Source organism: Tupaia chinensis, unplaced genomic scaffold (genome assembly GCF_000334495.1).
Source record: "Tupaia chinensis unplaced genomic scaffold, TupChi_1.0 Scaffold000340_1, whole genome shotgun sequence".
In the NCBI taxonomy this organism is placed as follows: domain Eukaryota; kingdom Metazoa; phylum Chordata; class Mammalia; order Scandentia; family Tupaiidae; genus Tupaia; species Tupaia belangeri.
This window is the reverse complement of record NW_006159834.1, coordinates 948,561-961,450: the sequence shown is the minus strand read 5'-3', so window position 1 is coordinate 961,450 and position 12,890 is coordinate 948,561. Positions and strand designations below refer to the sequence as shown.

The following is a 12,890-nucleotide window of genomic DNA, read 5'->3' as shown; positions in this document are numbered from 1 at the left end:
TGTTTTCTTTTTTAAAAAATAAAAAAATTTTTTTTCAAAAAAAAAAAAAAAAAAAAAAAAAAAGTCCCAGCTTTGGAGTAACAACTCTTTTTCTCCCAGAATTAATAGGGGTAAGAATCTGACCTTTCCTGTCATTTATTTAACCAAATCTGATAAATGATGCACTTTTGCTTCATTTGTATTTCTCCTTTTTTCCTCCTAGGTCAAAGAGTTCTACTCCTATCAAAATGAGCCAGTGGCCATAGAAAATCTGAAGAGAGGCTTGGCTAGTCTATTTCAGATGCAGTTGAGCTCTGGAACTGCCAATGAGGTACTTGCTAATATTATCAAGGATTCGGCATCTTATTTGTTAGTAAGGTTACCAAAATTGTTTATAAGGTTTTCTACTTGTAGAAATTTAGTATAAGAGTTGTTATAGCATGATATTCAGAGTGGCTGAGTTGAGTACTCAGATCTCATGTACATATGAAACAAAGTCATTCATCCCAATGTTTCATTACTCAAATAACAGTGTGATATGAGTTAGAATTAGTTGTACTAACTTACAGAATAATTCAATGTTAGATTAGCATACCAGTGGTTCTCAGACAGCACTGCACCACAAACCATGGGGAGCTTATTAAAAAGTATAGAGTCCCTGAATTCACCCTGAAGTTCTGAGTCAGTAAATTAGGGGGACCTGAGCATATGTATCTTCACAGTCTTCTGAGATTATCTGAATGCACTGACAGTATGGGGAACCACTGGAACATACCCAACTCCTTTCATTTTTACAAGTAAAGAAACTGGATTAAACTGGAGAAGGTAATTGGATTCCCCAGTGCTATACCTGGAGTCAAGCTAGGGTTCAGTGTTCTAGTCTGAATTCAGCTAGCTCAAGAGAGGTAAGAAAATCCGATGGCAGGGCTGGGTCACGGGAATGTTGGTTAGCTCACTAGAATAGATACCTGGTATGGTGCTGTTAGAAGCCCATGGGAAAACTCAGAAAAGCTTAACAGGGTCTATATTGGGATACATTTTTATAAATTCAGATTTCCCAGAGAAAGAGAAAGTGAGAAATCATGAGATTAATGATGAGTTAAATTAATCCCACAGGTTTTTAAGAATTTCTACTGATACTCAACTGATCAAAGCTTAAAATACACATACACACACACATGTGTATACATACATACAGCCTAGATACAGCATTAAAAATCAGCTCCAGGGCCAGCAGGTGGTGTAGTAGTTGAGGGACTGGACTCCCACATGGCTGACCATGGTTCAAGTCCAGACCTAGTGTCTTGAAAATCATGCCAGGCATGTGTGCATGGGTGCCCAGAATCCTGAGAAGAGAAGCCCTCTCACTGTTTGTCTCTCTCTTTCGGTCTCAATGCAAAAAACTAAAACAAAAACAACTCCACTTGTCACATAAGCACACATTTACTAGAAGTTTGAAAAATCAGCAGGTGTTTGTCTGATTCCTATTGGATGCAGAGAGAAACAGGAAGTCTGTGTTTTTCCTAGACAATGAGAAGGCACTCACGAGACTCAACAAAAGGATAGAAAGGAACCCACATACTACAGGAGACTGGAGATCTTCCCATCTTTCATATTGTCATTCTGGGGAAAAAAGGCAGTCATCAATGACATATGAAGGACCTAAATTTTCAAGCACTTCCCATTGGAATTCAAATGGTCACTACAGAATCCCACATATTAAGTTCTTCTTTTCTTTTTAGGTAGATATCTCTGGGAACTGTAAAGTGACCTACCAGGCTAATCAAGAAAAAGTGCTCAAGATCAAGGCCTTGGATTCATGCCAAATAGTGAGGTCTGGATTTACAACTTCAAATCCGGTAGGAGTGACACCACTTTTTTGGGGCACTCAAGTAATTGCATTTTGTAGAGTTTAATTTTAAAATAATATGAAAATAATATACCCATATTCTTTGGAAGCATTTATAATATTTAGATTATAAATATCAAATGACAGACTTATTTAAATATGTGGTAGATATGGATGATGGGGAAGGACATGGGGGGAGCTGTCTGAAGATTGAAAGATGGTTTGTTATTTGACTCAATTCTAAGATAAAAAAGCTGGTTGCTTGTTATAAAGATGGCTATTTACTTATGTACCAGGTCTTGGGTGTCAGTTCGAAGGCCACATCTGTCACTACCTATAAGATAGAAGACAGCTTTGTTACAGCTGTGCTCGCAGAAGAGACACATGCTTTTGGGATGAATTTCCTACGGAGCATTACAGGAAAAATAGTATCAAAGTAAGATAATGCTGAAATTTTTATTTATCTTATGTTATTCTTTGATATATAATTGGTTTATAAATATGTATGCATGTGTGTGCCTCCTTATTTCAATTATGAGCTCCTTGAAAATAGTGATTATATCTTGTTCATTCTTATTTTTCACATCATCTATTATAATACATGGTATATAGTAAATACTGTTTTTAACTGAATTTTATTAAAAACCAATTTTTATTAAGCAGCATTTAAATTTGAAAAAGACAAGCTACTTGATTCATTCTAATTCTTTTTTTTTTTAAAGAGGGATTTTTTTTTGAGAGATTTTCACTGTAGGGTGCGTGCGCTTGCCAGACAGACAGAGAGAGACATAGAGACAGAAAGCGAGAAATCACCCCCCAGGGGGGATGGTCACACCGCAATCTCTTCTCCTCCATTCTCCTCTCGGGATCTTGGGCACGCACGCACACGCGCCCGGCGTGAGTTTTAAGCCACCGGGTCCGGGACACGAACCGCCGTCGACTACGTGGGAGTCCAGTGACATAGCCATTACGCTAACTGCTGGTTCCCTTAAAGAGGGATTTTTGCTATAGAGTGTGTAGGCTTGCCAGAGAGACAGAGAGAGACAGACAGAAAGTGAGAAATCACCCCTTACGGGGCTAGCCATGCCACAGTCCTTTTCCATTCTCTTCTTGAGATGTTGGGCATGCATGCATGAGTACCCAGCATGTTTTAAGCTGCCAGGTCCCAGACTTGAACCACAGTCCATTACTTGGGAGTCCAGTGACGTAATCATTATGCCATCTACTGGTCCCTCTAATTCATTTTTCTAATTTCTCTGCCAAATTTTGTTTTGTTTTGTTTTTAGTTTTTGCTATAGACACATACATTTGATGGGGAGAGAAAAAGAAAGTGAGAAATCATACCCTGGGGGAATAGCCAGACTGCAACCCCTTTTCCTCCATTCTCCTCTCAGGATTTTGGGCACACATGCCTGGCATGATTTTCCAGCCACAGGGTCTGGGATTCAAACCATGCAGTTGGCTATGTGTGATCCAGCCACCTTAACTAACAAGCCACCTGCTGGCCCACTATCAAATATCTTTAATGTAAAGTTAAAAAGTGGTGGCATTTATGTTTTCTCTCCTTGAGATTTTTTTTTTTAATTGTTGTTAAGAAATGTGAAAACTATCACAGTAGAGCCAGCTGGGTAGCTGTGGTTAAAGGGCCCCGAATCCCACATGGCTGCCCACGGTTTGAATCCTGGTCCTGGGGGCTTGAAAAACACAGTGGGTTGTGAGCATGCCCTTAATCCCCACAGGATGGAGACACAGAGGAGAAGGAGTGAGCATGGAAAGCTTATTTTCCAAAGAGTCTCAACAATATTCCTATCTGCATGCTCTCTCAGAACATGAGAGGGATGACCACGCCCCATTGTGGGAGCACTTTCTTTCTCCAACTTTCTCTGTCTCGGGTGAGCACACCTGTCTTTTGGCAATTATTTTTTAAAAAAATCCATAGTAAAGGGATGTGACAGAGTTCTTGATATGATTTATAACACTTCAATATTTAAACCTGTTATTTCATCTTGAGACGATTTCTCTGGTCAGAAGAGTTTTAATGGGATTCAGAACTCAAATCTCAAGTTTAAGAGTTTGTGTTATTTTCAGATTTTAGTTCAGAAAAGAATGCTGTTTAGCACTGAATGTATTGGGTTGTCAGAAAAGTCATGATGTATTTTTCTGTTTTTTTCTATGCAAAAATGCATCATGACTTTTCTGATAACACAATATTATACCTTATGCCATTACTCCTCAAACATTTCCTCTCTGAATTAGTCCTAATGTCAGAAACAAGTGGGTGAAAAATCTTGGGAGAAGTACTTCAAATCATAAATGTTTGAAATTTTATTGCAGTCTCATCTGGAGTAGAATTTTGCATTCTGCTTTATGCTATATCAATATTGTTTTCATTTTTCTTTTTTATTATAATTTTGCAGTAGGATGTGTGTGCTCCCCAGAGAGAGAGAGAAAGAGAGAGAGAGGGAAAGTAAGAAAACATTCCCCAGGAAAAATGCTGCAATCCCTTCTCCTCCATTATCTTCTCTGGATTTGGGACACCACGCATACATGCCAGCGTGTTTTTCAAGCAACTGAGACTCAAATCGCATAGCCGGCTATGTGGGATCCAGCTGTCTTAACCACCATGCCACCAGCTGGCCCTTCATGTATTTTCATATAAAATAAATATTTTTAACTACCCATCAGATCTACCAGGTTTCCATCACCAAAAACAAAGCACCCCAAATTTGGTGGTATATAAAGCAGCAATTGTCACAGTAATCTCTCTCATAATTCAGGCCTCCCTTGGCCCCACTAGACACGCCTCACTCTATGCCTGTCACACAGCGGCACACAGACACTGACTAGAGCTGCAGTTACTCGAGATTGTTTCCTCATGCATCTGCCACTTGGACTGGGGAGACTGAAACTCTTCTGTCATCTCTGTCTCCATGTCAGCATGGCAGCTCCAGGTAGCCAGACTTGTCACATGGCAGCTCAGAGCTCTAAAGGCACCTGAGTGACAGGGTGCCAGATGACAGCTGGGTCTCCTTTTATAAAACAGCCTTAGTAGTCACATAGAGTCACTTCTACTGTCTTCTGGGACAGTCACAGAGGCCTATCCATGTTCAAAGAAAGGAGTGTGCCTCTACCTTTTGATAACAAGGAACGAGGTTCTGAGAGAGCATGTCAGATGGAAATACTATTGAGACTCTTTGGAAAATAAGCTTTCCTAACTGTCTTGGTCAGCAAATGACATGTGGTTGTATGGAAGATAGCATTTTCGGAGAACTGAGCTAATTCAATAGAGCCGACACCCATATTGTGTTTAGCATTCCAGACAAACTTTCTGCCCTATAATAGTCTTTTGTTTAGCATTCCAGACAAACTTTCTGCCCTATAGTCTTTATTCATAATATTTGGGAAGTCTGGACTTGGGTTTTCAAATCTTTGAATCTAACTGTTGTTCCAGAAAAACTTCATAATTTCCTTCATGTTTTAGTTACTTGAGTTACTTCCATTACTCTAGAGATATCAGAGCTTAAAAGTCATGCTCATATATAATTTGGCTAAATGAGTACCCTGTTGGTCAAAAGAAGGACAATTAGTATCTTGTTCCCTCAAAAAATGGTTTTCATGTGATATTTCTCATTGGTGTTACGCAGGCAGAAATTAGAGCTGAAGACGACGGAAGCAGGCCCAAGACTGATGCCTGGAAAGCAGGTTGCAGCCGTAATTAAAGCAGTTGATTCTAAGTACATGGCTATTCCCATCGTGGGACAGGTCTTCCAGAGAGAGTGTAAACAGTGCCCTTCTGTAAGTGTAAACAACTATGGGAAGAATCAGGCTTAAATCTCTATTTTCCTGTTATTTTGGTTGAAAGCATCAGCTAATGCAATGAGGGAAGTTTCTTTTTAAAAAAATTGATTATGATTATTATTTTATACATTCAGTCGTTATACATCATTTAGGTGAGGGTGGTTTCTGAAGAACTATTACAGGGCTACAATGACAGTAGCCTAACAACATGCACCTGAGATGATGTGGAATTCAACAATAATTACCAGATAATGACAGGCCAGCCCCATGGCTTAGTAGTTAAGGGAGCTGGATCCCACATGGCTGACCATGCAGTTTGAATCCTGGCCCTGATGTCTTGAAAACCACGCCAGGTGCATATGTGTGTGTGTGTGTGTGTGTGTGTGTGTGTGTGTGTGTGTGCCCAAATTTCTGGCAGGATGGAGAGATGGAGGAGAAGGGATTGTGGTGTGACCATGCCTCGTTGAGGGTACTTTCTCCCTCTTCCCCCCTCTCTGGCAAGTTTACATGCCCTCTGGCAATTAAAAGACAACTGCTTATTTACCTCAAATAAAAAATGTTATGACTTAAAGGCAGTCTTTCTGAAGTTGTCCAGGGGGGTACAAAGGACTTAAAGAAGTTCAGGGGAAGCATATGGTGTCAAGACATGGCCAAGGGTCTGAATGCTGAAAGCTCTGCCACTTAGTGATGATTTGTCCAGAGGTGAGACTGTTTATTGACCCAGTGTCCTGAGTACTAATATGAAGACTGAAAAGGGATACCAAGCTCTCCGTGTAAACTGCCATTCCCCACTCTCTCTACAGTTGAAGCTAGAAATGAGATATCCCATTCCAAAGGAAGTGAAGATCACCCGGTAACATTTTTGTTCCAGCGAAGAGAAATTTTATCTGTTGCATAAATCAGTTGTTAAGTAGGGTCACAGAAACAACTTTGGGGTCCAGCATTTCCTAATGGATGTATATTTTTATTGCCAAAGGGTGTGAATCCTCTCCAGAGAGAGAACAGACAGACAGAAAGCACCCTCACCCATGGGCCTGGTCATGCCATGATCCCTTTCCTCCACTTCTGTATTCCATCAGGATCCTAGGAACACATTTGCACATGCCTGACTTGTTTCTCAACATCCTCCCCACCCCAACCTGGGGCCAGATTCTTACCTGTAGCCATGGTTGGCCATGTGCTATCTGGCTTTCCATGCCCAGCACTTAGCTGGTGCAGTCCAGGCTGGCCCCAGCACTTCCTTCTTAACCGGTGGGGAGACTAAACCCTTGACATCATGCTCTGTGTTACGAGAAGATGCTCTTCTCTTGGACAAGACTAGTGTTTAGGAAAGTGAAATCTTTAATAACTAATATCATAATTTCACTTAATGTACTTATACCAATTTCTTATTTATTTCTAAAACTCACTAAAATTAGAAGAAAAAAATATTTTGAAAGAAAATCATCATTATCAAATTTTTTGTTTTATTTGTTTTTCTTTCACATGTCATTTAATATTCCAGTGTAATTTTCTAATATATAAGATGGAAATTATTTAGGGACTCATGAAACGAATTTTTTCTTATGCTGTGAATTAATCATTTCTCCTCTCATAGTTATTAAATATTATGAGTCATCTAAGATTTTAAATAATTACTACTTAGTTATTATAGGAGGGATTTACGTCATTGAGTAATTTGATTTCCCAGCTTCAGTATAATGTCACTATTGCAGCCACATAAAGCAAAAAACAACGAAACAAAGATGGATTCACATCAATGTACTATTTGCCCTCTGAAATGAGCACAGCTTTAGCTAAGTACAGCTAGAATGACTTTGAAATATCCTCTTAACATTAGATAGCTAAAAGGGATTTGAAAAAGACAGATATTATGTACATGCCTACTTTTTTTTTTTTTGAGAGGTTTTTGCTATAGGGCACGTGCGCTTACCAGACAGACAGAGAGACATAGAGACAAAAGGTGAGAAATCACCCCCCAGGGGGGATGGTCATGCCGCAATCCCTTTTCCTCCATTCTCCTCTCGGGATCTTGGGCACGCACGCACATGCGCCCGGCATGAGTTTTAAGCCACCAGGTCCGGGACGCGAACCGCAGTCGACTACGTGGGAGTCCAGCGACATAGCCATTACGCTAACTGCTGGTTCCCTACATGCCTATTGATCATTAGAAGGCATGAGTAATTTAAAAACTGGTAGCATGCTACTTGCCGCAGAAGGAGCAGGAGTCACTGACAGGATGTGACACACTTTGTACAGCTAGGGAAAAAGTAATCAACTATGAAAAATACGTTTTTACTTTGTTCCAAAGACAAGCGATGTCACAATTAGAGTTATTTACTATTTTTAAAACTACAATAGAATAACCACAGTACTGGTGTAAAAATTACCTTAATCTAAACTAGCTGCAAAACATGCACAGCAGCAATGAATAGTGCAGACCTCGGCAATGGCACAGCATTGAATTTAATTGAATTTCACGCAAACATGCAGTGGAGAGAGAACAGGGAGTTCAAACAATTATAGAAATTTGTTTTCAGTGAGTCACAGGACAGTTGAAAACATGGTACAGTTCCTGAGCAGTTCTGATTTATTTCTCTCTGAAAGACTCTGCCGTTAATGAAAATTTCACTACAGTAGCTGAAGCCTGGCCTAGGGCATAATTCTCTTGGAGTAGCCTCCAGATGACCTATGTGCCCAATGACCAATTAATTATTGCCTGAGTCCTTTAAGCTAAGTACACTTACTCTGCAGAGGAATGGTGCACAGGGTCATGGCCTAGAAGTCACAGGGTGCCCTGTGGGCAGGGGGCCGTAAGGTATACTAAGGCAAGAGCCAGAAATCTTTAGTTGGTTAGATATAAGGAAGTTTTTAGATAGGGTGAGGAACCGGCTTATGCGTGGATGTTCAGAGTTAGGAATGGGAGTGAGCCTGAGCCTTGTTTTGCAGCTCCTGGAGCACTGGCAGTCCATCAGACAGCACCTGCTGCCCGACAACCTCTCCAAGGCAGAGGCCGTCAGAAGCTTCCTGGCCTTCATTCAGCACCTCAGGACTGCAAAGAAAGAAGAGATCCTCCAAGTCCTGAAGAGTGAAAAAAAGGAAGTACTGTAAGTTTCCCAACTTCCTATAGGATTGTCTGTCAGGAAAACATTTCTGGGTTGGCTTTATTTTTTTAGAGAGAGAGATTTTTTTCTATAGGGTGCATGAGCTCACTAACAAGACAGAAAGTGAGAAATTACCTCCCCTTTCCTGAGGGGATGGGCCATGCCACAATCCCCTCTCCTCCACTCTCCTCTCGAGATCTTGGGTGCATATGCACATGGGCCCAGTGTGAGTTTTAAGCAACTGAGTCTGGGACTTGAACCGTGTCTACGTGGGATTTCAACGACGTAACCATTATGCCATCTGCTGGTCCCCTGGGTTGACTTTTTAAAAAAATAACTACCCATCAGTGGGTCAATCAATTGATTTAATAAATAGATCTATGTGTCCTTCTGTCTGAGAGAGGTTTCATGACAGGATATTGCCATGTTGTGATCCTCCCGTCCTGGCTCCCCAGTTAGCTAGAACCACAGGTAGGTATCACTGTACCTGGCGAGTGTAGGTTGAGTCAGGAACTGAACCTGGGCCCTCCACGTGGTCTCGACCTCCAAGTAGCAGTACCTTAGCAGTGTGAGCCGTGCAGCCAGGCCTGTGTTGTTCCTTATTAGGAGAGAAAGACCCCTTTAAGCAATTGTCCCACCTCCAGGTCTATCGTTTTGTTGTGTATTTGCATCACATAGTGCACAGCGTAGTCATTTATCAGTTTCTTGGCCAGAAATGCGATGGCAAGTTTTCAGCAGTGATTTAGAATGCATGTGTCATCGTATTGAGGAGTTTAGGTCAGGACTAGGTTACACAGACAGGTGGGGCAAAGCTTCCTCCTGGCATGCGTGCCTGTGCCGTGATGCTTTTGCAATTGTGTTCCACAAGCTATTCATTTACACTCGATTAAAACAAAACAAAACAAAAAAGGCTGAAAAATGTGACCTCATTAAAGATCCAATTGAAACCATGCCTTACATAGAAAATGAAGAGCTTAGCCAGATAAAGAAATCGAGGAAAGCAATCCATACATTATCTAATACTTGGAGAAAGTGTGAGTCATGTTACATGTATAATCAAGAGAGTTGACTTAATTCTCAAGCGCACTTTGTCTGTAAATATAATGGAATTTTTTGTCTACAAAACAGAGTTTGTCTGTAAATACAAAGTAGCTGTATGATGTCAATGATCCTAATTGATGTTATAGAACATGGCTCAATTAATTTGACAAGTAGTGGAAACAAACCATTAACATAATGAAAAGTGGAAAGTGGCCAAGATACACACACACACACACCCCCACACCCACAAATGCACATGGGGCAGCAGTACCAATCACTGAATTCAAAGGACTTGATTTCCCCAAAAAGGAGAATTTAGGAGTTTTTTTTTTTTTTTCTGAAAAGCGTGCTTATTTTTTAAAAGCTTATTTATTTTTTCCATGTGAAAGAGACACAGAGAGAAATGGAAAAACCAGTGTACTTATCATGTCCTCATGCGGCAATCCACACCCAGCCTCAGCCAGACAGGACCACTGGCACACTCAGCCTGCACCGGGAGACTTTGGGCATGATCCAGGGCACTTCCCGTGTGGCCTCAGCTTCATGGAGTATAGTGTTACCACTGTGACACAACCACTGGCCAAAAAAACCTGTTTATTTTTTATTGTAATTATATACTTGCCTTGAAGACAGTAAGAAGTCGATATGAATTCCGTATGACTAACTACAAACTGGTAATTCTCTCCAAAATACTTATTTAAGCAAAAAGTTGAAAGCTATGCAAATAACTCTCAGGCTCAGTTTTAATCATAGAATTTTAAAATGTATTGGTAGAGAGATTTGTCTTAATGTCAAAACCAAAAAATAATGAAAAATGCAAAAATTAGGTATTTTGAATAGAGATTATACTGAATCTTAGCCTATCAGTATCCTAAAAATCTAAAGGTGACAATAATTTGATTGACTGTATGATTTATCTTCTAGATCAGATTATTTACACAGTATTGCACCCCACCCTATGTAACACACATGTAGCATAAAAGATATGAGGGTGAACTAAAAATCAGACCTCATTTTAAATTATGACTTCCAATATAACCTTTAAGCCAGTCATTGACGTTTAGCTTCTCCAAGCCTCGCTTTCCACATTGTGAAGTAGGGACAATAACTTCTGTTTATGTAGGGTACTTAAAAGGCTGGGTGGTAGAATGTAGCATTTTCCAGAGTCTATATTGCATGTCCTGTAATTTGCAGGGTGGTAACGGGACTCCAGAGTTAGAGAGACCTACATTCCGAACCGAGCTACACCATTTACTAGCTATGTGACCTTGAACGAATGACTCGGTATTGCCGAGTCTTTGTCCTCATAGGTCAAGAAGTATATTAGTATTAAACTGTGGGCGGTATTCAGTGGGTTGAGGTGACTGTGTTAGTAGCAGCTAATATTTATTGATCACTTGCTATATGCCAAGCACTCTTTTTTTTTTTTTAAGAGGTTTTTGCTATAGGGCACATGCGCTTGCCAGACAGAGAGAGAGAGAGACAGAGAGATAGAAAGCGAGAAATCACTCCTCGGGGGGATGGTCACACCGCAATCCCTTCTCCTCCATTCTCCTCTTGGGATCTTGGGCATGCACGCACACGCGCCCGGCGTGAGTTTAAGCCACCGGGTTCGGGATGCGAACCGCGGTTGACTACATGGGAGTCCAGCGACATAGCCATTATGTTAACTGCTGGTCCCCCAAGCACTCTTCTAAGTGTTTTACATAGACTGTGTAATTAAATCCTCCCAACGGTCTGAGGTAAATACTATTTTTAACCCAGTGTTACAGATGAAGAAACTAAACAAAGGTTGCACATCTAAAATTCTTAGACCGGTGCTTGTACAACAGACATTAGGTGTAATGCCTCTCTGCCTCTGCTTCACGCACTAACTTTTTTGGAGCAATATAAATAGTTGTTTTAAAGAATAAAGTATTAACTACATCTCTGATATGTTTCTATGGATGTCATATACATTTGCATACGTGTGGTCATTAGTATAACAACTAACTTTGAAACTGTATCATCCCAGGTTCCATTAACTGAAGGTTTCTGATGCCGAGAGCAGGTCTAGTGAGACCTTTCCTGTAGGAATTCTGTTCTGTTCACACATGCCCACTACGATTGAACGCAGAAATATTCCATGATGATTTTACTTTTCTTTTTTTTAAGAAGCAAAGTGTTTTGTTCTTGAATATAGGTTAATGTTAACTTTCTAGCTTTCTATCAAATAATACTGGTTTAGTTAAATCAGGCATTTGAGAAATATTATGTATTTGTCAAGCTAATTAAAGAAAGAATTAGCTTGGGGGGGCATAGATTTTCTGTTACTCATATAGAAAAGAACCTGAACCCAATATATAATTTTATTTTTATAATTTTAATTAAATTTATAAATATCCAAATTATATTGGACTTAAGATAATTAGTAAAATGGGTTTGTATATTCTGAGTATACACTGTCTTGGTGACAGAGAAAAGAGTTAAAAGTGAGGCTTAAAAAAAGGAAAGGAATGGGGCCGGCAGTGGCACGGCAGTTAAGGGTGCTGGACTCCCACATGGCAGACCCTGACCCGGAGGCATGCTTGCTCACTTCCTCTCTCTCCCTCTCTCTCTCATTCTGTCTCTCTCTGGTCAAATTAAAAATAAATAAGTAAGTAAGTAAATAAATAGTTAAAATAATTCTTAAAAAAAAAATAAAAGGAAAGAGGGCCCAGCAGGTGGTGTGGTGGTTAAGGTGCTGAACTCCCATGTAGCCAGCTATGAGCCATGGTTCAAAACCTGGACCTGGTGGCTCACTTTTTCACATTCTCTCTCTCTGTCCGTCACTCTGCGTGTCTCTGGTGAGTGCATTGCCTTATAGCAAATTTTAAAATAATAATAAATAAAATTAAATAAATATTTCAAAAATATTTTTTAAAGGGGAAAAGTCTTTTTTTGAGAAAGTCTTACTCATTTTTCTTTTATTCAAATAAAAAAATAATTGATTTCTTGAGACAGTAGGTGGCATGGCAGTTAAGGCACTGGACTCCTACATGGCCGACTGTTGTTTGAGTCCTGGACCTGGAGGCTTGCTTTCTCACTTTCTCTTTCTCTCTCTCTCAGTTTCTTTCTGATGAGCATGTGTACCCTATAAC

General features: G+C 40.1%; 1 protein-coding gene across 1 annotated transcript in view; it reads left to right on the top strand.

The window, feature by feature from the left end:
• The window catches only part of MTTP (microsomal triglyceride transfer protein), a gene marked incomplete in the record, with an annotated part of 67,298 nt that overhangs the window by 20,535 nt on the left and 33,873 nt on the right, over positions 1-12,890 (top strand). The window contains 5 exon segments of the mRNA XM_027773312.1: positions 203-310; positions 1,722-1,838; positions 2,125-2,264; positions 5,473-5,623; positions 8,576-8,733. Coding sequence (XP_027629113.1) covers positions 203-310; positions 1,722-1,838; positions 2,125-2,264; positions 5,473-5,623; positions 8,576-8,733 — 674 coding nt within the window.